The sequence below is a fragment of the Coturnix japonica genome, chromosome 11 (assembly GCF_001577835.2).
Source record: "Coturnix japonica isolate 7356 chromosome 11, Coturnix japonica 2.1, whole genome shotgun sequence".
In the NCBI taxonomy this organism is placed as follows: domain Eukaryota; kingdom Metazoa; phylum Chordata; class Aves; order Galliformes; family Phasianidae; genus Coturnix; species Coturnix japonica.
The window spans coordinates 14,882,905-14,909,443 of NC_029526.1; the positions used below are offsets into that span (position 1 = coordinate 14,882,905).

At 42.6% G+C, this 26,539-nt stretch overlaps 1 protein-coding gene and 2 long non-coding RNA genes across 5 annotated transcripts; 1 reads left to right on the forward strand and 2 right to left on the reverse strand.

Moving 5' to 3' along the window:
• Positions 1-657: 657 nt before the first annotated feature.
• Positions 658-9,651, reverse strand: MEAK7 (MTOR associated protein, eak-7 homolog). Of its 3 annotated transcripts, none has more exons than XM_015874110.2 (8): positions 8,981-9,001; positions 8,534-8,710; positions 6,486-6,716; positions 5,727-5,871; positions 4,665-5,102; positions 3,761-3,879; positions 2,795-2,974; positions 658-1,598 (listed from the first exon to the last, which is right to left on the reverse strand). In XM_015874110.2, exons 2-8 carry the CDS (start codon positions 8,699-8,701, stop codon positions 1,473-1,475), a joined length of 1,407 nt encoding a protein of 468 aa, XP_015729596.1. In that variant the 5' UTR covers positions 8,702-8,710; positions 8,981-9,001; the 3' UTR covers positions 658-1,472. The 3 variants fall into 3 exon arrangements, with proteins under 3 accessions (XP_015729596.1, XP_015729594.1, XP_015729595.1); XM_015874108.1 differs by lacking the exon at positions 8,981-9,001 and adding an exon at positions 9,540-9,651 and having other exon boundaries at positions 659-1,598; XM_015874109.2 differs by lacking the exon at positions 8,981-9,001 and adding an exon at positions 9,098-9,213 and having other exon boundaries at positions 659-1,598.
• LOC107319371 lies at positions 9,556-16,880 on the forward strand. Its single transcript, XR_004308647.1, has 4 exons — positions 9,556-9,648; positions 11,071-11,181; positions 12,949-13,139; positions 16,772-16,880. It is a non-coding gene; the product is annotated as an uncharacterized LOC107319371 (long non-coding RNA).
• LOC116653963 lies at positions 16,644-23,637 on the reverse strand. The gene is made up of 2 exons (XR_004308646.1): positions 22,951-23,637; positions 16,644-17,315 (listed from the first exon to the last, which is right to left on the reverse strand). It is a non-coding gene; the product is annotated as an uncharacterized LOC116653963 (long non-coding RNA).
• Between the last annotated feature and the right edge of the window lie 2,902 nt (positions 23,638-26,539).

Below are 26,539 nucleotides of genomic sequence, written 5' to 3' on the forward strand. Positions count from 1 at the left end.
AGTGGTGGATGGATTTAATGGGGAAGGGACTCACTCACGTGTGATGTTGAGCTTTGGAGTTGGATCAACAGCTGCATAAAAGTGAGAGATGTTAAGATCAAACCTGCTGCTGAGAACCATTTTCTGGTACGCTCCCTGCTTTGGCAGTATTTAGTAAGTGCTGATGAGGCCTGAGCAAATAACACCCGTGAGGCATTTGGTGGGAGTTTGACAGTGATGTGTTAAAACTGAAGTCAGCAGCACCACACTTAGAGAATGCAGCATGCAATGAGCTGCTGTCTGCACAGCATTTCCTACCATACACCATTTAAGAGGCACACTAAATGCACAGCTGAATTGCAGTATGTATGGCTGGAGTGATTTCTTGTGCTGTCCTCTCAAGGCCAAATTCCGATATACCCTATTTAAAACAAGTGGGATCTACATTAAGACGCAATTGCAGATTACCTGGAATTTCAAATCTGGATCTCTATGAGAAGCATCAGAGGGAGGAAAAGACCCCATACAAGAAAATGAATGAACACCACGTGATCACGATCCCAACCTGCAAATGGAGTTTCACACTTCTGTTATCTTTCTTGTGATACAGCAAGGCTGATTAAGTATGTGGAAATAAAATATGTGGAAGTCTTCTTTACACAAATTAAAGGCACAAGGCTGGCATTCATCCATTGATTTATTTACAGCTCTGTGCAGCTATTTGTCACCATTACCTGTGGATATTTCTTGCTTAATCCATTTAGTTTCATCTTTTGTACCACTTGAGGCCACTAAAGAAGGCACCTTCCCTAGGGAGTTTCTGCTGGAGGTATGTTTGTTCCAGGAGCACAACAGGGTTTGCTCATTCCTAGGATAAATAACTGACTCCATTGGCTTCACTTTACTACGTTTAAAAAACAATAGGTACATTTCTGCAGAAACACATTTAGTGACATTCATTGAAGTGTAGTGTATTACCATCAAACTGGACTCTACGCATGTGGGTTCTGCCCCTCACAGCCCATAGAGTCGCTCGATTTAACTGAAGCAAAGTAAATTACTAACATTCTTCATATGGAATCATGAGGGATATTCTGTGGTTACCAACATCAGGTATAATCAAAATCTGCACTAATTTCATTGCATAGAAATAAATACTTCTAGTTGAGGTATAAGTGCTTAATCACTTTTTCATGTAACTACACTTCAGTTCCTCAGGTCAGTACGCAGCGCTGTCAGTAACTTCTTGTTTTGTTTTTAGATTCAGTGTGCAGGCAGGATCTACTAGGAATGCTATTCGTATTCAGCTGGAGCTTAATTATTAGGTACATCTGAAGTATGTAGTTAATTTTTCTGTCATCCCCAAGTAAAACCCTTTAGGCAGAATATTGCACCCTAAATACATAAGTGTGAGGCTTAAAGGCAGCCCTGGATAATTAGGGAAGTGTAAGGGGGAAAGAAAGAGGAACGTTAACGTGGAGGAGCAGATCCTTTCAGTTATCATCATCTTCATCTTCAATGGGTTCTCGTAAACCTTCGCTGTGCCGACTTTTTCCAGTCATTTCTAGTAAGGCCTGAGCTTCAGGGTCTACATCCAGGATACTCTTTTTACCTTTAGTCTGTAAAGCAAAATAAAATGAAGTCAATTTACAGCGTCACTCTGAGTTAATCAGTATTCAGCTCCAAGAAAGAGACATACTCAAAAGTCCACAAGAAATGTGGTTTGCAAGTTTGTCATGATGAAGCAAGCATTCTTTCCAAGTAAAGCATCTACGATTCACTGGGATACATCAAAGAACTGATTCCTATGGCTAAAAGAGTAAGAACAAAATGTCTGATAGGGGACCATTTCAAGTTCATTCAGTTATGAGCCTCGGTTTCCAGTGCAGATGTGAACTCTTTTTTAAGGAAGAGATTGAAGTACATTTGCACAGTTGTTATAAACAATTTGTTCCATTTCTATTCAGAGCTGTGTGTCCAGTGAACAGACGGGATACGTGAATTTAGTATTAGAAGAAATACAAAATTAAAACAAAAACAACCAAAAAAAAACCCCCCGAGCAACTGTGCACAACAGACAGTTTAATAAGAGAATGAACTGCAGGGATAGAGGAGACAGGAAAGAGGTTTGATACTCGTTGCCAGGGATAAGCCAGGTGCAGAACGGCTGACATAAATCCAATCACAAACTACTTAAGCAATAAAGCTCTGTCTTTGTATCCCTGCTGAAAGCAGGTTTCCTAGGCACTTCAAGTACCACTGCTCTATACAGAGTATCAGCTGTTTAAATGCAGCTCCTGCTGCTTTTTTATTAGTCTGTTAGATAAGGAAGTGCTGGGATTGGAGCTGCAAGGATTATAAACAGCTAATCTGCAAAACAACAATAAATTGCAACTTACTGATAAAGAAACATTTTGCTTCTCTCAGTTCTCTTCCCAAGCTACAGATGAGATTTTTGCATTTCTAGGGCTTTGTGTCTGTTTTAGAAACACTGGGTTTTACTCAACCCCTCCAAGAAGGTTCCTCCTTGAGGCCATTCCTCAGTATCAGAAAGGCCTCTAGAAATTCAGCATCAAGTATTGTTCTGTCACCTCACAGCTCCTGATTCTTTCTTACTAGAGCTCCCACTAGTGTCACTGTTTTGCAGTTTTCTTGGAACAAAATGCAAGGCACCAAATGCTGAGTTAAAGAAAACATTAATTACGGTAGAGAACCAGTGTTAATGAGAAAACTGAAACTGCAAGTTTTTCATTCACACATCGTCTCCCATTCCACTTATGACAGTATTTCACAGCGCTCAGCCCTATTCACCAACCTCTGCACTTTCAGGCATGTCTCCCACAGCCCAGACTTCCAAGGCATCCAGTGTGAAGTTCTCCTTAGCTGACAGCTGAGGACTGTTGTAGGTGGTACATCGAGGTTTTGCTTTACTGTGTCCCTTCCCGTAATCACTGTCTACCCAGAGTCCGAAGTAATCATGCTGACCACCCATGCCCTGTAAACCAAAGCAGCACGTTGAGCATTTGTTACATGTGTAAAACAGAGCAGACAAGTTATGAAACCAAGACTGTACGCTGCCAAGTTCAGTATTGATGCCGCACTCAGTGGGTAGGAGGGAAGAGATGTTCTAAGTGAACCTGATCTGTACACGGATCCAGCTTTCTTGAAGACAAATAAGAATTGACCCACGTGATGCTGCCCTCCCTGTATGCTGGACAGAATATCAGGATCTGCAAGGACTTCAGTTCTGCCTTGTGCCAGAAAAGCAGCTCACTGGCTTTTATTTATTGATTGACAGTTCCATTTTAAGCAGATTGGAAGCGTTGGGTTTAAGTGCGTCTCTTCCATCCAGAAAAGTAAACACAGAAATGGATAAAGTCATCTGATGTTGCAAACTTATCTCGGTCTGCTGCAGTTCCCAAAGTTACCCTAACCTGCATAAAGCCCACCTGCTTCGGCCAGACATGAACAAAGCCTATCCTCACTGATGCCGTACTTCAGTATATATGCCGACTATTAAGAGAAGTAAAATCTATTAGTACTGTAGGCAGTTCTTCACTGGTATCTACAGTTCGTGCCTTACATTGATGTTTTCAGGCAGCAAATAATAACAATCCTCCTAGTAACTGTGAGACAAATAGCGTAGAGAAAGAATGGAAACATCCTCAGAGAAAAAGGAAGTGAAACAAATCAGCTCAAAGTAACAGAAGCAAACAAAATAAAACGCTTCCAAACCTCAGCCATGAATGCAATTTCCATACTGTTATTTCTCAGTACTTACAAGTCCATTTGGCATTGTCTGTTGGCCGTGGTTCAAATACATGTAGTGGTCATTATATCCCGTGTATGTGTACACAGCAAGAGAGGGAAAAACAGAGAACAGAAAGCATCTATTGTCACCTGCAAAGAGAAAAACACCTGAGGTCAGAGCACCGGGCCAACAGCAACTTGCCTACAGGTAGGACGGGAAAAAGATATTGAAGAAGTGCAGCTGAATAACTGAAGGAAAGCAGCTGCAATCTCAGAAAGCTAATACCTATGTTTGTTAGTGTATCAGAAGGGAGACAGCAAGACAGATCAGATCATCCCCAATCCATCTTTTCTTTGTCACTTATTGAAGAGTTACAAAACAATCCCACCTCTCTCTCCAGTGTTTTTAAGGGTACAAAATGTTGAGCTCATCCAACAGAATCTTTTGCTGCTCAATTTTTAAGGGGTAACAAAGACAATAGGAAACTTAGCACCATATTTTGCTCAGCAGCTCTGAAATGAAAGAACGCCACCTGCTGGACGCGTTATTTAAACGCTATGTCAACATTTATGCTGGGCTGCATTCACTCTCACCTATGGAGCTACAGGAGCTGAGAGGCTTCACAGACAAGGAGACCATGATCAATATGCCCCTTGATGTTAAAAGTCTTATCAAATGACAGACAAATGATACCCATTCATCAGCAACATGCCTGGCCAAGCACGAGAGCAGAATAACTTGGTATGTAGTTTACGTGCTTCCAGAATGAATGTTATTTTTGCCACAGGAAAATACACTTGAACTATTGCAAATGCTATCAGTTATAAAAACAAAATGACAGTATCCATTAAGCAGACTGGACTCTTGTATCTGTATAGGATAAGCAATGTTTTCCCAAACCGTGAGATATTAAGAGGAAAAAAGTGAGTTTTACCTTGAAATTGTGGTTTCACCTCCCAGGATTGAGACGCAAAGCCACCAAAGATAAAGCCATCTACATCCTTCAGGATCACAATGCAGGGCCCTTTGTTCACTATGTGTGCACACAGCTGGGAGAAGCTTTCTCCATGAAGTTTAGAAGAAAATAAAAGCCGCCACTTATGCTGCAGCTCCGCAGGCAAATGGGAGTTGATGTATATGATGGACGGGATGTCAAAGAGGCTGACAATTCTTCCTTTGATGCCTTTGCAGCCTGGAACCAAGTTGACTATGTCTTTGGTTTGGTCTGGGAGAGAATGCAGAACGTGGAAGCCTTGCCTGATAACAACGCTGAGGAAAGCTGAGATCTGTGGGACTCTGTACACCCAGTCCTCAATGAGACTTCTATCAAAGTTCATCTCCATCAGCTGAGGAATCGCAGCTTTTGTCCCATCTAAATAATAAGACATATGGAAACAGCAGTAAGCTGCACTGTCCTTTCCTTTACAAAAACAATCGGTTCATTTTTAAGTGTAAGACAGATATTCATTTATTTAGACATAAAATCATGTGCAAAAAAAGTCAAGAGACAGTAAACTACCAACTACATCAAGCAGATGCATGCACAGAACTGGGAGACACCAGCCTGTGACATGGGCTGGGTTGTGATAATTAAAATACATGACTCGTAGTGTAACAACAAGTGAGATGTTCTTTGGAAAACAGCAAAATCTATTACTACAGCAGTGCAAAGGTACATCTGGGCACTGTAGATTGACATGCAATCAGAAAACATTAGCAGATGCATCACAATGTCACCTGCAGGTCAGGTAGGTGTAAAACAGGTCTGTTCTATGACAAATAGTTTTGCATGTCTGCTTAAACTGTGACTTCAGTCCTGAATTTTTGGGGAAAGCCAGAATAATCCAAGTTCCCTCGTTATTCTCAAAGCACTAGGCTTAAAAACTGGTCTCATCATTTAAATTCACAGAAATGTGGCACAGAGCAAATTTCTGTTGAGATCGGTGATTATGAAGCTCTGTGATGTTCTGGGATGTACTACATCGGTGCTGCTTACCTGCAAGTTTCAGTTCTGATAGAAGCTGGGAAGACAGAGCCTTTATTCCACCTGCAGAATCCCTGGTATTCTCCAAATTCCAACCTTTCAGTTCCTTCCTGTAGCTCAGTACATGGACTACAGACTTGATCAGATCATCTGTGAACTTAAAAGGTTAAAACATCACCATGTCGTCATTCCTTAAATAACACTGCACAGTGCTCCAAAGACTTTCTAAGGGCAAAGGCGAGCAGTACTGATGCTGTAATCCCAATGACAGAAGCATCTCCTCTCATGAAGTCAGAAATAACCTACCCTAGGAAACCTGCTTTAGCAGAGGGGTTGGACTTAATCCCCAGAGGTCCTTTCCAACCTCTACAGTTCAGTGATTCCGTAATTACTTTATCAGTGTCATAAGGCTTGAAAAGCATATTTTTAAATATCACTTCCCAAATCATCCCTGTGAAATAGGATACAAAAGACAGGTAGGGGTTGAAAGTTTGCAGGGGTTGGAGCCGCTGATGAATTCTACTCTGTAAAAGGTATTTACTTGATCTGTCCTGTGGCCAATGCTATTTAGCTCAGTTCCCAGAAGCCCCAGCCACACCTCAGTCTTTGCTGACTCTAACCAGCATTGTCTAGTATCAGCAAGTCAGCAGCAGAGTGAAAAACAGCCATGAACCCTGCTCTGAATCATCTCGTGTCCTAAGACACGATTACCTACCAAAGTCTGTGCTCTCTTACTGTCCCCCAAAACACAAGTTTAACTTTTTGGTGTACCTCTTGGATCTCCTTGCCCTTCACTGCCCCTTCTATGGTGGAGATCATTCTCATTATTATGGTAATCTTCTCATCTGCATTTCCTTTCAAGAGGTTGGACATAAAAATGACAAACTGTTCCTTAGCAATGTGGCCACTCAGTGCAGACGACTTCCCAGTCGGGTCAATACTTCTCATCCCGTTGTACAACCGAACAGTCATTTGCTCTGGCAATGCTTCCCTCATATATGCCTGCAAGGAGGAAAAGAGCAAAGTTGAACTCAGGGATTGTTGACCTAAGTTGTGTGACTGACCCACTGAATTGAAGTCAGACTTCAATTCATGTGCACACATTACAACACCATGACAAGATCTGAATGCGCGTTCAAGAAATACTTAACGCTGTTCAAGTTAATGGCAGGGTTTATAAATAAGTCATCTAAATACATCTGCATGGTAGGATATCATGACATTGTCTTCACTGTGTGAAGCAGTGTGCAGAACATGCTGAACACATGACCTGCGGCACAGCCCAGTGGGGAACTACACTGAAATCAACAGAGCCCCACCTCCGTAAAAGCACTCCTGATCAATTCAGTGGAGCTTTTATTACCCATCTATTGCTGGCTCGATACCACCCCCATCAAAGCCACCAGGGATGTTCCTATTTGATGTTAATGGCTGTTGCTGTGCCTATAGGGTGAGATCTAATGTGCTGAGCTCTACCCTCCTCCTGCTGACGTCAGTGGTACAACTCCCATTGATTTCAGCAGAAGCAGAATTAGTAAAGCCACAGTCACACACATTAGAAAGCTTCGTGTAGAGGGAGGGACAGTGACAGGGGGTACAGCTGCTTTCCAGAGGCTTTCTAAAAGCACTGCATGAGCGTGAAGTGACACAAGCAGCAGGGAACAACATTAAAAACACGACACTCAAGGGCTTTTTTACTTCACACTGCAGTATTACCCACCTACTCCATATCCCTTTCCACCCACCACTTATCTGCACTATTTTGTTATGCTTGCAGTTATTCCAAGAGCAGACTCAAGGGGAACAGGGCAGGTGGAGAAAAGTAGAATGGTAAAAAGGGAAGCTTTAGAAAACATCTCACAAACACATCTCTGCCATCTTAGAATTCCTCTTGTGAAGGGCTACAAGTAATTATCTAGAGATGCCTGCTCTTTCTGCCTTCCAGCTATGCAGTATGGCCTGCTCTGGTCCAGGAGCCACACAGCTTCTTTCTAGTAAACCTTATGCATGTATTCACCTGAGTTTGTAAGCAGGGCCCAGCCAATGTCATCAGACTTGCTATATTAAATATGCCATGTATCAGTCAAGCTCAGGAGCCTACAATGCAGGCACACCACTGCAATCACCCCTGTACTGAGGAATTAGGCATCTACAGGCAGCGTCTCCAAAGATTTAAGCTGGTAAACAATAGGGAAAGGGAAGGGAATAGGCAAAGGTTCATCAACAATCCCAATGAGAGAAGGGCAAAACTAGAAAGAGAACTTCCTCCAGGTCACCATGGACTGGGTTCATGGAAGGAGGTATCAGAACTGAAAGACTGGGCAGCAGCAACACTGCTTCCAAACTGGTGAGAGCTGATAAGCAGCCAGGGTGGAAGGAAGCTGAAGCTGGTCTGTATGCAGATGCACTGTAAAATACCTTAAAATATCCCGTCTCTTTCATGTAGCTCTAAAGTGACTCCATTAATTGTGTAACATACGTACCAATGCACTTTAATACTACATTCATTTGGCCATTTGATTCCTATCTAACTGAAGTTATGAAATATTACAGCGAATCATTTTCCACCTCTTCCTTGATTAGCAAATGAATGCAAAGTTAATTAGGGAGCATAACATATGCTAATTAGATAAAATAGGGAGCTACAGCTCAATCAAGCAAAACTGAATTATCTCCCAATACAAGTGAGAACATGAAAAATTAATTATTACATTAAGACAAATACCCTTAAAAATAACGATCGCCATGTCTTTAATTCCTTTCTAGAACTGCATTCAATGCACTGCTCCAGATATATCGAGAATAGTTTATTTTCTTGCCTTCAATGCTTCCAAAGTCACAATTTTCTTTGTAGCTTTTCCATTTCTGGCTGCTGCTGAGCTGCTCGATCCCGATAAGGTATCAAATACGCCATCAACATCACACTGCTCCTCAGGAAGAAACCTGGAAACGTGGTTCCGATAGGCATTGCTTTCTGAATTTCCCATCTCTTCAACCTGAAGCAAAGGGAAAGGTAAGGAAACGTAACACAGAAAGGAATCACAGCAGTCCCAAGAGACTCACAGAACAGCCTGACATACCAGTGTTTTACAAGAAGAGAAGATTAAAGAGTCTGATGAGAAACTGCTGTTAACTGTATAGCAGTAACTGTGACTTAGGAAAGGGCAGTCAGCTCGGCTCAGACCACCCCATCAACCAACCCAAACGTCACTCAGGTCTTATCAAATGGAAAAACTAGTAGGGATTTAATGATTAAATTAGCTCACACAAAGTCATCGGCTGGAATACAGCAGTAATGCAAAGGTAACAGCCTCATTATGGATTGCTTATGTCAGATGATGCTGCATCTTTCCAATGCATTAACAGACCGAAGCTGTGTCTACCAGCAGCACACAGCACTACATCACCATCACTGTGAGACCACGGGAGAGGTTTTCCTCGTGGGTTAACTCAGAAATCATCCCAAAAAGCCGCTAGGAAAGAAGGGGAATGCTCAGAGTAAGGCTGGAGACACAACACCACCACACAGCTTCATGTGGATTCAGTACATGGGTCTCTCTCAGTGTCTCAGGGTTCAGCTGCATTACACAGAACGTGTGGGGGTTCGCCTGGGTCGTACACAGAACACAAAACTGCCCCATCCGGCCTTTTTGTGCTCTGGTTTCCATTTCCACACCACTTCCGGCACTTCGCTTTCGGTTCAGGACTACTAATTCCACACTCATCTCGTTAATTTATAAGCCTAAACAGCGCTACCCACAGCAGCCCCGCACCGTCCCCTCATAGACCGCCCCCTCAGCCGCCCCTTCCCGCCGCGCCCCGCACCTTCCACACAGCCCCGCTCAGCGACCGGCAATGGCGGCTCCTCCCCAAGCTCAGCCCTTCTATGTCCCCGCAGCCACACGGTGGCGATATGTGCTAAAGATACCCGTAGGTACGTAGAAACAAAAGCTCTAGTCATAAAATGGTCTTAATCTCTTTCCCCTTCCTCCTCGTTCGAGGTACGTCTCTCACTCTGGGTCTGCAGTGGTGCTTTAGTTTGTATCGGTGTTAATGATGCCTAAAGCAACAGTATTCTTGTGAATGTAATTTCAGATGTAATTGTGTTGTTTCTCGTTCTTCAGGTTGCACTTTGTACTGTAGGTCTCTATAAGGTATTGCCTCAGTCTGGAGATACAGGACTAAAGCTGCTGATCAGTCCCAGTGTTGTTTGCACAAACATAGTGATTTCCCCAGCTCTCTTGTGGCTCCTGAAGGATATCTGGCCTTCCTCACCTCCAAGCAGCTGCTTTCTGTAACCATGTGCGATGTTTTGCCCTTTTTATTCAGGTTTTGCCCATGTGTAATACAGGTGACTCAGTTTATTTGCCCTGCCTGTCAGCAAAGAGCTTCCTGCAGGTACTGGATGGTGTTTGGTCACTTGCTTGAGCTCATCTACAGTGCACATGTATTCTTAAAGCCACAAGATACTACCAGTAAATCACACGCATTGTGCTCCTATTGTGGGAGAGCTCGCAGGTCACAGAATAACACCTTTTCACCACCTTTTTGCACCAAGAGTGTATAAAATCGAGCTAGAAACCTGGTTCACGAGCACAATCGTTTGCAACGCTCTGTAAATGACTAATCACTTCCTCAAGTGTGTTTTTAGATGCTGAACTCTTGGAAGTCACTTTCTTTCCACCAGTAAGAAAGAGAGAATACACCAAGAGGCCTTTTAAGGACATTCAGGAATTAACTGTGTTGAAAAGTAGAGGAAAGGAGACAAAACAGAGCTCTGTAAATCCCTGCAGCATGTTTGTGAGCCAGCAGCTGGTGTGAATTTGGCTGTAGAATGCAAAAAGCCCACTCTCAAAGTCCCAAACTCTTAGGTTTAATAATTTGTAAAAGCGTTTCCTTTAGGCTGCTGTGAAATTGAGTTGTTTTGCTTTTACTTGATTGCCAAGACTGTGGGAAACCTAAATAGCCTCAATCTCCAGCAATTCTAACAATCCCACTTGTTGTTTAAGGAAAACACTTCGAGATCACAACCTGAAATGCAAACAAATATTGACTTTCTCTCCCTAAAAAACACTGGGTTTCAAAACTCTTTCCCAGTCCCTCTATTCTAACTCCTTTTTAAGTAGCATGAAGGAAAAAGTTCCATTCATTGAACTTTCCAATTATCCCTCATCATTTTAGGTACCGTATATTGCAGAGCCTTTTGGCGACGAGCTGAATTAATAGTGAAGTTAGACTGCAAAAGCCTTGCTCGTGTTTTAGGGTCTACTGAACACAGAAAGAATTGTACTTTTAAACTCTATTAGACTCTGTGTTGATTGTTTTGATTGCAAACTTGTTTGTTCTCTTTTTGCAGACTACATACAGTAACTGTATGTGAAATCCTGCAGAAACGTTGCTACTTGATCAAACTGATTGTAGGCTTAGCCCTACTGGTCATCCTATAGCACAGATCTGACTTTAAAAGGTATCGTCTTTAAGCCTACACACTGATGCCCTTTTACACATATATTATTCAGCTCTACATTTAATTGGCTCCTGTCACAGCCCCTGCCTTGCAGTTGCTTACCTGGTTTGTCTTCTGTTTTTAATGAGATTGCCATATATGGCTAAAAGAAAGAGCCTGACTAGTCAGAGCCGCACTCTTAGATAGTCACAAAGGAAGTTCTGTGTTTTGCAAGTCTTCCTACTTCCCTTTACAAAACCTCTGCCTGCGCTCACCAACTGCCTTCTGTAAAAGGCAAAACCAAACAGAAATGATGCAGTGAAGAGCTTGATCTGATCATGAGTAAAGATAATAATGCACAGCATCCTAGAACCTGTTACTACAGGTGGGATATAAGCTTCCCCCACAGCTTATTAACTGTAGTCACCAAGCACCATCCTCTGTGACCACAGGAAAGCTGCAGTGCTCCAGCCTTGTTCTGACTTCAGCCCTGTGCTGACTCCAGCCATTCTCTGCTGTTCAGCATCATGTTATTCTTTTCCACTGTTGTGAGAAGGAAATGCTTATTGCAAACAGTTTTACATTCTAGTTGAGGGGAAAGTGAGGAAAAATGATGAATGTTGGCTGTGGAGAGGAGCTCCCTTTGAAACGTGTTTCCCATATATTGAGCATGGATGCTTTTCTATTTCACGGTTGGAATCTTATAGTTGTTTTGGTTCTTTTCCTTTTATTTATGAGAGGGGTTGGAAGTTTCTGTCACACTTCTATCATATGAGATTGTTTTTCACTGTCCTGGGGTAAATCTAACTCGTATCAATAGACAACACTTCCTGTGTTTTGCACTAATTAGATATAATATAAAATGTAAATAGCAGTAGAGGTGATTGTATGTAGCCTCCTTTGCCTTAAACACAAAAGCAAATGCCTTCACGTTTCCTGGGTCCATCTGCAGTGAGAAAACAAGCTGAGCAGCTGTCCTGAACTCTGCAGGATGTAAAGCAGAGGGTCTCAGCTCCTCAGAGCACAGTCTGCGTGTCAGCTATTTCATTTGGAGTGTGGGCAATGCTATTCATAGCAGTAGCACCGTGGCCCAGATTTCTGGAGCTGTGTATGAATATGGATGGTCTCACAGCGTGCTGCCACCATTGTGTTCTTGTGCTCAGACTGTTTGGTCTGCTGGACCAAAAGCCTGGAAGCATTAACACCAGCAGGGACAATAAGGTGGAAATGCAGTGAAGAAATCAAACAAATGTAGAGCATTGTATTTGGGAAACAAGTAGGAGCTGGGAAAATCTCTGCAGCATTCCTGAACCCATTCTCACCCTTGTTCACCTCTGTAACACACACAGACTCTTTTTCTCCAAACAGTGGGAGAAAAATCCTTACAAACATCTTAGTTTTGTAGTTACTGGTGAAGGAAGTCTTGTTCAGCAGGACAGCTGTGTTTCTTGGCACTGTGCAGTATTTACACCCACCATGTAACCAGAAACCAGTGTTTTGTCATCTGCTGTATGGTGAACTCGGAGGTTTTGAGAAGAAGTGATGCAGACATGATCAGGGCTCGTCTGGTTTTAAAAGCTATGAACTAATTGAATAAACTTGCAGCTTTAGGGTGTTTGTCCAGCTCGTATCTCACTGCTTTAATTATTACATGTCACTTCTTTTCATACATCACGAGCTTCATCCCTACCAGATGGGCTGAATTTAACTTATTATTTTCCTTTTTGCGCAGCGTAGTTTACTTTCTGATGCAGGTGAACTTCCTGATTGCTTTCTATTTCTGTCCAGGTTATGTGGAGTGTGGCTGGGAGTTCCATGTCCTTGGCTTACTTTGCCCTAAGTAAAGAAGTACCATTGATGGGATGGATGATTGTTGCCCAGTGCAATCCTTGCCAAAGCAGCTCTTGCTGGTTCAGCTTCCACTGTGGTCCAGCTGTCCTGGCTACGAGAGCCACAGGTTCTGGGAGGGATGTAGGGCAGTAAGTTGCTTCATCTTCTTGTCTGTATTCCCTGTGTGGTTAATTCAGTAACCCCACAAAACGAATGTGGCAGATCTGTCTCTCACAGATGCTTTCCAGAATTTACCAGCTGTCTCTATGTTCTGTTTTCCAGTTGTACTGCCCTGCTCCATTAGGGTGAAACTGTTATTACCAATAAATTGACTTAAACCATAAATCCTGCCATTCTCCACAGTACAATAAGCAGTCTTGAAGATCACATTGACTTTCACAGCTTGAGCCTTATAATGCCTTACACAGTCGGGATGATAACATGCACTTATACTGAGTAAGACACCGTATCAAAAGATCAAGATCACAACAGAGAGCTGTGATAGCTTTGAAGGCTGCTGTGTAAGTCACCTGCCTGCTGGAACTGGCTCGCAGTGTGCGTGTCCCTTGACGGGGCTCAAATTGCAGTTTAAAGAGGTGATTTCCAATGCTCAAACAAGAGGTTTGTCACAGTTCAGAGCACAAACCAACAAGCTTTGCCAGGCTTCTGATGTGGGCAAGAGGAGATTCAGGAGGATGGGGATAGGCAAGAAGGGGAATTACTGTATGTGTTTGGGAGCCACTAATGGGTGGCTATCACAGCCACACAGTTGGCAATTGTGAGACCAACACCAGAACCAAGTTCCATGATGCCTTATGCCACTTAGGAAGAGCAAGCTGTTTCTATGGCTACTGCTGTCTCCGCCTCTCTGTCAAACATGGGGACCAGTGGTTCTGATGCCATCGTGTTGATTTAGAGAATATAATTACATGCTTCTTTACACCGCAGCTTTTGTTGTTCGTTGTTGACCTGACTTCCCATAATTAAAGGCATTTCCCATTGAAGGTATTGTTATAAATGGGTGGGATTTTCTTCATCTCTGATTTATAAATGCATCCAGTTTGGCCTCCAAAATCCTTCTTCTGGTTTCTATGACAACAAGTCTGATTTTAGAGGCTATTCCTTTCCTTTCCTTCATCTCGGATGGGAAAGAGTTGCTGTCCCCTTCCAGTAACAATGTGATGGGCAAGCAAAATGGGGGGCTGGAAGGCAAATCTACAAAGAAGAAGCACACGGATACCTCCAGCTCTGGGCAGTGGGTGGTAGACACCTCCAAGTGTGCAGCCTGCTGAGATTGCAGGTGAAATGTTGATCTTTTGCTTACAATACAGTTCCTAAGCAAACAACCCTAAATAAAGCACACTCAGGGCCTGCCTATGAAATACTTCATGTGTCTCATGGTCGGATGAGAGTGCCATAAGCATTATATTGAAAGCCAGGCGCTGTTAATAGCAAATCAATATCATGACACAATACCAAAAGTGGTTCAGTGATTGCCCTAAGTAGCCACGCACGGGTTTTCCCTTTTGTCATGACTAAAACATGATGCTCAGCCTGTAACAGCAAGTCCCTTGGTGAGGATGAAGTCACAGCAGTACAATTTCTAGCTGCACGGCCAACCAGAAACAATATAAATGCACGTGTTTTCTGTGCCCTACAGCTATACACGGGGGATTAAAACACTGAGTCATTTGCTGGAAAATGTACTGATTCTGTGGCACTTGGATGACTCCTAAGAATGCTCTCACAGGCTGTAAAGGCTGACTTGGAGAGTAGGGAACGGCACGTTTTTGCTTTGACTAAAGTAAGGACACAGAAAGCAGAGACAACTGAAAGAAAACAAAATGTACCACATTTATCTTTCCAAGCACCAACTTTTCTTATGTGTTTATCACGCATCGGGCACTTCATGCTTTTCACATCCCAGGGCATTACAGGAGACAGGACTCTTGCATGTTTGGGTTTGTCGTCATGTGCCACAGCTGCATATGACATGGTGTGGCCGCACTGAAATTGTTGAGCCTCTGGATTTTGTTTGTGGCACTGTATGAAGGTTCCCCAAACAATTCTGCTCTTCACATAGCCCAGGCTGAGTTTAGAGGACGTAAATGTAACATGAGCCAGCCATCCCTAAATAATCTTTAAGCACGGAGTGTGCATTAACAGGAGGCTGCTAATAGGCTTTGCAGTGCTATCTCTGGGAGAGCTTTTCTTATGACTTGGAAGAAAATGATCAGCTGTAGTGTATCTTTTTATTTGCTTTTTCTCAGTGGGAGCATTTGCTGATGGGTTGCCGAAGGATCAATTATTCCTTTAAAACTGTATAGAACACTCTTAGTGTTCTCTTAGAGTTAGAAGCAAACATAATCTGAAACATGATAAAAATAGGATAGCAGCTCTGACATCACAGCTGTGATAGGTGTATTTTTGTGTGTGTACTATCAAATAGTTCTTTTGCTAGAAAAAGAGGAATGGAAGCAAAGAAGGGGGTTAAAAAGAAGCAGCAGATTTGCTCTAACCCTGTCATATTTTAATTCCTGCAGGCGTCTGCTGTCAGACCATCTGCAGCTGTTGTTGGTCAACCAGCGATCTGACCTCTGAAAGGCACAAAGCCATGCTATTCCCCAGCTGATCATTCAAGGCTTTTTATTCTAGCATTTAAATTGGATTTTATTCAATTTTGTTTAAATCCATTGTATCAACACTTAATGAACACAAGCCCTCCCACTCTGCTCTGTGGCTCCGTGGTTTCCCATTGTGTACCAGCATCTCATTCTTTTTTATGTCCTATACATATTCATTTCCTTTAATCCTTCATTCTGTTTCTCTTTCCCATTCTGTTTCTCTTCCTGGTTATTATTAAATGTCTGAATGGTACTTAAATGTCAAGAAAGTCCTGAGAAACGTCACACATTGAAGGAAAATGTGATATTTTCTGTGTAAGAAGCCCCAAGTGTGGCAATATCTGCTTTTCAGGCCAAGAAGCAGTTCTGGCCACCTCAGAACAAACTGATCTCTTGAGAGAAATAGATTTATATTGCTGATGGTGTTTAGATTTTGAACTTCCATACTGAAATTGGAGGTTCAGAAATGAATCCTCTTCTCTCTGGCTCAACTCTGCCCTCACAGGAGAATAGGTCACTTGGAACCATCAGCTGGTTTCATTAATTATTAATGCTAACACATGGCAAAAGCAATTTGGAGATCAGCGAGTACATGTGGGTCCGTTGATGGAAGTGTAAGGAGGGGGTGGGGAATGGGACATGGCTCCCCATCTGAAAACAAATGAGTGGTAAGCTCTGAAAGGAGGGAAGTTAGCAGAAGGTTGAGGTGTAGCTGTAGGAATAAAATGTTTTGCTTTTGGTCAGATGCAGATCTTAAATTGTGTTAAACTGAGAATTCTTACAGCACAGCATGCAGTTCACATGAGTATTAGGTTACTGAGCTAAGCTGTGGTCTATCCAAATATGCATTTATAAGCCTTTACAAGAATTCTGATACTTGCTGAGCATGTGGAAAAAGCAGAAAGCTATTCACTGTTAGGGAACCGTATACCTAGATCAACAACAAGAATGCAGCTCTTGTCTTTATGTTCTAATAGCCTACTTGTGTATTTATAGCGAGTGGAGAAGATGGAAGTCTTGAGAACATAGTATATAGCAGATCTTTTATTCACCCCAACCTAGGTGGTCTAAGGAACAAAGATACTTACACCTACAGTAGAAAGAGAACCACGTAAACTCGTTTGTGAACAATAACATCCTATTTGATTGTGTTACAGAACAGTATCTGAGAGAGCGGTGTGCTGAAAACCCCTGCTCCAGTTGGTGATGTGCTGCCAAGGGTTGTTGGCTGGGTTCAGCATCCAGGAGAGCTTCCCTCCCATAGGACTACAGCCACCTGTAATACAGCTCCAGGTATGTCAGCCCAGCTTTATTCTAGCCCCAGCAGCACTGGAGGGGAAGGCTGCTGAGGTTAACATCACCCCCAGCTCCCAAATTGCTAAGGAGTGTTGGCACAGGGTGAATAAAGCACAAAGCAGCTTTCCTGTGCCTGGGCTGCAACAGCTCGTGCAGTGCAGCAGATTAATGAAATTCCAGATTGTCTGATGGAGTTTTTCCACAGAGCAAAATATTAACTGAGTCAATTGATTGCATTTTCATTTCTTGAGGGAGTGTTCAGCCCACACGTCCTATTGTGCGTCTGATCACAAAGAAACGTGTGCTGTAGCAATATTGTGTTATCTCGCCGGTGCTTTGTGATACATCTTGAGCTGTTGTCTCTGATGTCAAAAGGAAATGGAAATTCTTGCTCACAAGATGAACCTGAGAAAGAAACATATTCCTGTAAGTGCAGTGTCTGAGATGTAGGAAATGGCAGTAGCTGCTGCTGAGAAATACTGTGATAAATCCCCATCCATCTGGAATGTTCCCATAATCCACTACAGATTGGCAATTAATTGCACACTTAGTTCTATGTAATAAGGCCAAATAATAGGCTGCATTAGCCTAAGTCCCCCAGAGGCAGCAGAAATACATCACAATATTCTGCAATAGTATATTTTTATTAAAGCAATGCCTGCAAGCTCCTGTCTGGTACTAGAAAGCTAGAAACTGCACATGCAATGAAAGGGCAGATCTACAGCACACGCTCCTATTTAGTGAAGCACTTAATTGCTTACTTTGAGTGCCCTTTTAAAGAAACAGATCTCATCTATTTTCTAATTAAACACAAGAGACATTTTCTTATCACGTGGCTGGTTGGGACACATAGTATAGAAATCCCCTTCTCATACAGCAGGAACTGTTAATGGTATGTCTTAGGTTATTTAGATTAAAATGAGAAATATACCTTTGAACAGCAGTGTGTGAAATACTGAGGGTTTTGGATGCACGCTTAAATATATTTTTTTTGCTAATTTATGGAGAAATTTTGTGGCCAGCTTGAATTTAGACTAAAATTGCTAGTCATTAAACCAGTTATGATTGGGGAAAATAAGAAACACATATGTGTTAAAAAAAAAAACAAACACATATGTTTGGGTTTGTTTTTTTACTTAATCAAGTTTTTCCTGTTCTGTTGAACATAACATAATTGATAGCATGGCAAAATCAATAGTGTAGCAGCAAAGAGAGCTGCATTGGTGCAGAGAATTGAGTTTAACTTGGAATACTTTGGAAGGCTACCACTGGCACGGCTGAGCTCTGGTAACGTATCCAGAAAACAAGCTGATTTCTGATTTCCAAGCATGTTGCTCCTGTGTTTAAGTGAGAAAGTCTGGCACTCCCCAGAAGAACCAATTCTGCTTGTTGTTTCCTTCCTTCGCTTGAGGTTGCCACATGACTGGTGATGTAAAATCTCTGCCAGGAAGCTCTCGCTGAAAGAAAAGCCAGATTGAGCCCAGACCTTCTTGCCCCTCATGTATTATACATCTGAAACTCATGATAATTTCATAGGAATTCATTCTCTAAAAATAGGCTCTTTGTGACCCAGGGCCTCTGGATCTTCCTGGTAGCAGGCACCATGTAAATTAAGCATTCAGCTCCACCTTCACTTTTGTACTATAGGCTCAGCTTTGCTTAATTCCCAGGAGTGCCAAGCCTGCATTTGCCAGTTACGACAGTGGATATTTCATTTATTATCCGTGGAAGCATGAAGCAGTTGTGTCTATTGGGAGTGTCATCTTCTGTTTAGCCTACCACAGAGCCATAGGGAAGAGATGCTTATTTGAGCAGAATTCAGCTTTTCTGTATTTATAGAGAGAAGTCAAGATACAAATACCAGTTCCTACATTTCAGGAGGTTTCTTTGATTTAAGGCCTGTATTCTTCCAGCTGGTTCGTATTTCTCATGTGAGTTCACTGAGACGTGTTGTTGTGAAGTAACTTTTCTGATGCTATAAGAGAGTGATAACAGAGACTGACAAATCTTTTTGCATGCGTAGCTCTGCTCTAGTTTTAACAATGGGTATTTTCCCCCACCTCCACAACTTTAGTAATCCTAAATCACAGTTCAGGATATCTCATCTCAAACGGTTTCATCTTACTGTAATTACCAAGTCATGTGAGGAATAGCTAAACAATTGTCTGCATGACAATAGAGATGAAATAAAGATAGCCTCTAATTAATTCCTTCTAGGTTGTAATTAATTTTGACTGAGTTGCTCAGGACAATATCCTTAAGTCTCATGGGCTGGGAGAGAGGACTGATCGCCAGCTGCTGCTCTTTGATTTTTAGAGCAGATGGGGCTATTTCCAGCTATTGCTCAAGAGGAAGCAGTGAAGATGAGGGTACAGAGTGATTGATTGGCTTTGAATGGGCCCTGGGGTAGAGCTGCTAAGAGGAACCCTCTGAAAGCAAACCAGAGCCTGACAAGCTCTTTAAAAGAGATTTTAGAGACGTTTTGTTGTAATTGGCCTTTAAATTTTTAAGGATTCCTTTTGTTGTTGTTACACTAGAAGTAAAAATACATGATACAGTATTACATCAGTACATATTTTATTGTGTGTTGAATCTACTTCAGGAGTTGCAGGTGGCATAAAGTGCATTCACCAGCTTAATCTTTCTAGTGGGGCAATAGGCAGATCACATTCAGAAATGACCTTGTGCACTGTTTAGTCTGAGGCAGAGAACTTGCAGTCCTGCCTTTAGGAAGCCACCAGCACAGTGTGGAGGCACAGCCTGCATCACCTGTTTGCTTTACCTTGAACATTGTCGTTCTGATAAATCTGTTTGCTGCTGGTCTTTCTTCAGAAGTCTGTTTCCTTGTGTGCATGTTAATTCCTGAAGTGAGTAAACTGATTACAGTGCTCTAAGTTGCACGGTGCAGGCCACAGAGTTTCAGTAGTTTTTGCACTGAGCCCCAAAATCATGCCGGCATTATAAATTCCCTCTTAACATGGGTGTCCCTTAATCTTTCTAGTCTTCCTAATTAGATGGTTTTTGTTGTTAATGGCAGTCATGCCTGTGTTGTATAGAGCTCATACGACATTGCTTATTTATTAATACATTTAACTACTGTCATGCTGAGAAAGGAAGGCTGCTCAGTAGCTCTCAAGTGAGGATTTCTCAAGCAGAAGTCTTCTGAGGCCAAGGGTGCAAGCAGCTTTCCACAACTCTCTGTCAGCAGTATTAATATCTAATTCTGTCTAGGGCACAGTAACGTGATTTCTGTAATGAAATGACCAGAATGACTTTACTCAGTGACGATGCTGGATTACTGTGTACCTGCCCCTTTTATTTTCCCTTCCTTTTTTTCTTGTTCTTACTTTTGTTCTCCCCTTTTGGTTTTGTCAAAGGAAATTGGTTGTACTGCAAAGTGGATCAGGGAACTGATCCAGCTTAAAAATGACCTGATGTTAAAGCCACATACATCAGTCTCCTGACAGGTTCACGCTGTGGGAATCTACAAGGAAGAGATGAGTGATATTACAGTGAGCTGGTGACAGTACATGAAGTCTTTAACCGCATTACTGTAGTCTGAGGGACGTGTTTGTGATGTTGGCTGGGTTCACTGTAATGAACAGGAAAAAAACTACTGTAACTCTTCCAAGAGCTCACAAAAGCAGGCACAGCACTGAGACCTATCTAAGAAGGGCTGTTTGGTAGGAAGGTGCAGCCCAATCAGGACAAGTAATTTCTGTTTTGTAAAGAGAGTACATGAGAAATCAGTACATGCAGAATCTGCCCACCCACCTTATTATCTTCTGTTTTCCTGCTCTTTTGGTCTTATGACCCTATTTGTAACAATTTGCACACGCGATGCTGGGAGTGGGATCTGGGAGCATCTCTTTTTGGAAGGATTGTATGACTTTATTGTCCTTGGCTTCTGGTTTGACTTTGACAAGGGACTCTCTTTGAACTATTTCACTGTGGTTATTTTTGTTTGTTTGAGGGGAAACTGAAGCAAACTGAAGCAAACAAGCTCACCTAAAATCCAGGCTAATAGAATAGTGTGGTAGAATCAGCTCTCTGAGTATTTTTTTCTTAAATCCATCAACCCTCTTTTGTTTGTGCACTCTTGATTACTATGTTTAGTAAGACTATGGTCTGGCTTCCCCTGCTGCCTTTTGACACTCCTAAGTAATTTGCAGACCTGTAATGCTTCATGAATGGTTTAAGAATGCAGCCAGCGCTCTCATTTCTGTTCTTTCCTTACTTTTCTTTTGAACTGTAACTCAGAAATAATTACAACTGAAGTGAGTTTCATTTTGAAACTCTCTAACAAATACTACAAATGCAGGAGTAGTCTGATCACAGACAGTACTTCTGTAGCCAAGATCTTGACCGACTTGTAAGTTTACTCACTTTGCTGATGTATCCCTGAGATAGGGAAAAGATGAACATCTAAATCTATTGTGCATGTCAGTCATTTTCTTTATTTTGCAAAGCTTCCAGTTAGTCTTAAAAAGGCGCTTAGTCTGATCTTGAGCATGGAAAGGAGAACTGAGATGTTCCCAAACATCTCCACATTCATGCTTACTCTGCTCTTTGCAGTCGGTGTTTCAGCATCACTAAGTTCCCTCTTGGGCACCAGCAGTGACACCAGGATGATATTTCCATTTACAGCCACTGAAACCTAAGGCTTTTTATAGTGCTTTAGTTGTGCCTCTCCGTGTCTGCTTGAAACAGGTTTCTTGACTATAAGAAGCTTACTTAACCCAAGGTTTAAAGCTATTTTTATCCAGCATGAAATGTGCATAGGGAGAAAAAGCATTGGGAGATAGGACAGCACTGTTTGTTTCTCCTCAAGGTCTCCTTCATGCTTCAGAGAAGTGAAATGGTATTTTCCAAATGAACTCAGAGAAGATGCAGATATCCTGCACATCCACGCTGCCTGAGTCAGCTCTAGGAGTGACAGAGGCTGATTCACTTGCAGAAGCCCACTGGTGTGGTCTGAGATCTTACAGAGTTCTATCAGCCATGTGGAAACTTCCCCTTCCCAGACCACTGCTCCTGCACTGTTTGTAATGTTAAATGTGAGCCCTCCCACGGTCACCTGAGGGGTGAAGTACCAGAATTCACACTGTTTTAGTAAAATATTGAAGTGTATGTGCTTCTTAATACACAGACCCTTAGTACAACTTGGAGTTTATCACAACCCTTTGTGCTTTGGATCCCCAATAGTAATTGGAGGTGCTTGTGGAGGTGCCAAGCTGCTGGGCTTCGTTTATCAGAATTTAGAGCACTGAGGTAAAGATGACTGAGACCATTTAGCAAGCTGTATGGAGCAGCAATAACGCTCCTAAAAGACAGTTTCACTCCACCTTAAGTGAAGAAGCATGTATGTTGCCATTGTGAGCTTTTAATCACTCCAATCACAGTGCTTTTCTCATCCTGACAGCTGGCATGCAGCGGAGTCCCTTGTTAAGGCTTGCATGTGTGGTAGAGTTTTTCTTTTATTTTTAAGTCAAGTGAATGACCACAGGGCCAAACACAGACCCAACACCACCCAGCAATTTTCTCAGCTGGAGGGCTTGCTGATTTCACACAGCAGATGTTTAATGCAATATCCACCGTAATAACTGCCCTTGCAGACTGCAGCAACACAAAGCATGCTGAGTCCAGGGGGTTATTAGAGAGCTGCCATCTTGGGTTAACAGGGGCTTCATTTAAAAAGCTGTGTTTCTTGTGGCTGGGTGTTAAGAAACAAAGGCTGTTTGGCTTTGGAGTCAAAATCAATAGTAACAGAATAAAAAGTGCGTATAAATCTGTAGGAAACAATGGTCTGCATCACTATAAATGGCATATATAACATAAATATATGTCTCGAGTGCTACAGAGAGTACTCAGCCTCACTCCAGCCCTTGAAAAGCCACATTGTGCTGACTTCTCAAGTGAGGCAAATGCAGTTTTTGGCTAATGGAGAACTCTTTCCCCTTCCGAGGTCTGATATTTTCACTGACAATGTTACTTCCTCAGCAGCTTTATGAACAAAGGGGCAAAATCCATTTCTACTTACGGTAAAAATTCCTCCAGGATTCATAATTTGCCTCTTCCAGGTACGTTCCAGGAGTAGATCCTCTTCCTTCTCTGTAGATTCAGCGCCAAAGCCTGAATGAGGGCTGTGGGTTTCACTCTCTATGAAGCCTGTCATCACTTGTAGTGGGTCAAAGATTCAGTAGCCACCCAAAGGCCACAGAGGAAGTTCAGCATGTGTTTTTCTCCTAACAGCAGTGCTAGCACATGCAACTCCCTGGTTGACCATCCAGTGACCTAAACTGGGAACTGCTTAGCCTATAAACTATTTGTTTGTGTCTTTTTTTTACATGTGTTCCAGCAATCCAGCCACTGCTGGTTGTTGGAAGCACCTTGCCGAACAAATCTTGGCACTTTTACTGGTGAAGGACTCTGCTTTCTTTTTTACCTCGATCCAGGATTTAGTCTTGCTTGAAGATAACTTAAATTCCCAATGAATTCACCATGCGTGGCTCTGGATTTCAGGTTTGCTTTGCCCCAGCAAGACCACAGAGAGACCTTGAAAACCTGCTCTAAAGGACAGCTTTGCTGGGTGCTGAGCAACCTCTGCTTGTATTCTCCCTACTCCTTTCCAAAGAAGGTGGCTTAGCAAGCACAGGGAGAAGAGGCTTCAAAAGAGGAATTTGTGTGTAAAAGGCACTTCTGTGTTGCTTCAGATCTGCCTTTATTCAAAAAGGCTCGGGATTGCTATGGCAACTCCAGTCACAAACTGTGAAGGGTTCATACTGAATCCCAAAAAGGTTCAAGCTTTAAGGGCTCTTCTCTCTTCCTCTTCTTTCCCATTTTCCCCATCACAGAAATCACTTCAGAGCAGATGGGCCTATAGCAGTGTTATCACGGCCTCTTTGTGCGCTCGGAGCCCTTTGTTCCTTGGCTTCACAAGGCTGAGCAAACGCAGCTGCTCCTGGAGTTGGTGGGAATATCAGGTGTTTGCTTTCCAATTACTTAAATCAGCAGGATCCTTACAATGGAATCACCCAGCCGGATGGCTCTGCTTACTTCCAGTATGTCTTGCTGGGCTCAAGTCTATGGCTGCTGGTCTTGCCTTACCCTGCTTGGAAAGACACTCTCACTGCAGCAAGAAATCTCCGTGGCAAAATCCTAGGGCTCTGAGGGATAAACTCTGTTAAATCCTGCAGGAGGGAGTGATTTAAGACAGCTCTGTCTCACCTATATTGCTCAGAGTAGTTGTGGATGCTCCATCCTTGGAGGTGTTTAGAGCTGGGTTGGATGGGAGTCTGGGCAACCTGATCTGATGCCTGATTTAGTGGTTGGCAACCCTGCCCACAGCAGAGAGTTGGAACTTGATGATCTTGGATGTCTATTGCAACCCAAGCCATTTCATGTTCCTCACAGCCTGCTCCCAGAGGTTACTGACCTGACTGCAGAAACAGCAACTCACTGGCTCCATGCACACATCTTAACACAGTCTGCAGGAGGACATTTTCTGTGCCACGAGGAAGAATATCTCTTGTATTTGCTCTAAGTCAAACTCGGTGCTATCAGTGGCTCTGTGGCTGCTCAGTTCACCTTTCTGCTACCAGAATTTACCATGAGATTATCAACCCACCAGAAGTGGAGCTTTCTTTATTGCTACACTCCTGATTTTTCAATCTCGGTTGATTTTGTCTGTTTATTGCAACAAATCCCTTTAAGTCTGTCCAGTGCTTTACATAAATGGGTGTGGTGTGCATGTTTAATGAAACAACACACTTGCACTTGCATCCTTTGGCTGAAAGTAGGGCCAGCTGTATGGGTGGGGGGATTTCCTGCATCACAGCAGCTCGAACAGGAAATAGGCACAGTTCAGCCAAGGGGCCTTCTTCAATTCACATGCTTGGGTGAGCTTCCAGGCATATCTGGCTTTGATTATCTTGTACTTGTTGGATCAGATGGAAAGAGATTTCAATTCTTTCCTTTTATTTTTGAATAGAAGTAAGCAGTTCAAGCCAAAAGCAAATGGGGACAATCTGAGGAATTACTAACAGCAAGAAAATTAAGATGGTGTGAGGTTTTACATTGTTATTGCCCGATTGAGCTTTAAAGAACAGAATGTGCAGTATTTAGTCATGCCTTCGGATGATTGCCTTTTGTAAATATATGCGTTAAATAAAGAGGTTGGTTCAGCAGTGCCCTCAGTGCCTGCTGTGGGAAGGCCTTTTGTGGGGGTTTGAGCAGATCTCACATCATATTTCTGGCAACGAACATTGCAGAGTATGAATGAAGGTCCTCCCACCTCAAGCACAGAACCTGGAATGTGTTTGCAGGTAACAGTCCTGCAAAAAATCTGGTATCCGTCTTTTGCATTAAAATGCACAAGGAGCTACATGTACAGAAATGTCTGCATTTTCTGGGCATAAACCCAAGGTAGAATGTTTTAATCACATCCAAGTGTTTCATGTTCTGGTGGCTCTTTCACACACTAACACATGAAAATCAATGTGTTCCCAAGGAAAGTGCAGGTTTTGCACTAACTGTCCTTTGCAGTTGGCATCACAAATCGGCACTGAATTTTGACATGTTTTCCCCAAGGATCTGTAAAGGCTTTTAATGTTCAAGGCCCAGGAGCATGTGCAAATCAGGGGGCAAAAGTCTAATTTGCATGTTTGCCATGACTGTAAGGGCTCAATTAAACTGAATAGGTGTTTGGGGATTAGTAATGCTCTGGGGCTGAGCAGAAGCAAAATGTGAGGGGGTGGGAGTTGTTTCTAATTTTGTGATTCCTGCCTCTGTGAACCCTGGCTTACATATAATTAACTTTCTTGATTAGCATCGCTGAATAAAAGTATGAATTGGTAGTGGAGGGGGGAGGATACTGTGCTGGGTTGGAGGGTGGGCAGTGAAGCCTTGCAGATAGAACAGTTGGTAACGAACTTTTGCTAGCCAGAGGCTTGGCATGACTTACTTTTCCCCTGTTTGTGCTTAAGCTCCAGTCACTGCCTCCTCCCTAAGCTGAAGGCATGGTCTCACCAGGAATCAAGGTAACTGTATTGTCCTGCTCATACCGCCTTTTTTCTTCCTACAGGTGTGAGCAAGGCAATCCATCTCTTCCCCAGAAAGTGGGATTAAATAGCTGTAGAATCCTACAGGGTAGATGGCTGATAATAAATTAATAAATAAAGAAATCCATTCAGTTTAGATCTACCTCATGGAAAATAAAGGAATATAAGAGCTCATTATTACAGAACCCCATGCAGGAGCTTAGCAGATAGCAGCAGCAGCAGCTCAGATTATTGGTGTATTTATAATAAACTCTTTTAAGTCTACTACGTGGAAAGATTTGTGAGTCAGCAAACGTAGCAGATAGATCTACAAGGGACAGGCAGCACAGAGAGGGAAATTGACAGGGATAATTCAGCACTGAGTGTGCCCGAGTCTGTTTCAGTTTCCTTTAGCTATAAATATTGTTCTGGGAATGAGAGGTCCACTAGTTTTAATTTCTTTGAAAGCTAACTGTGTAGGAGACAAAGAGAAGTGTTGGTTTGTGACAGATTGTAATAGAGCACGTCAGGCTGACCAAGCAGGCTGGAATGCAGATAACTATGCACTGGGATATTCTACCAAATCACCCA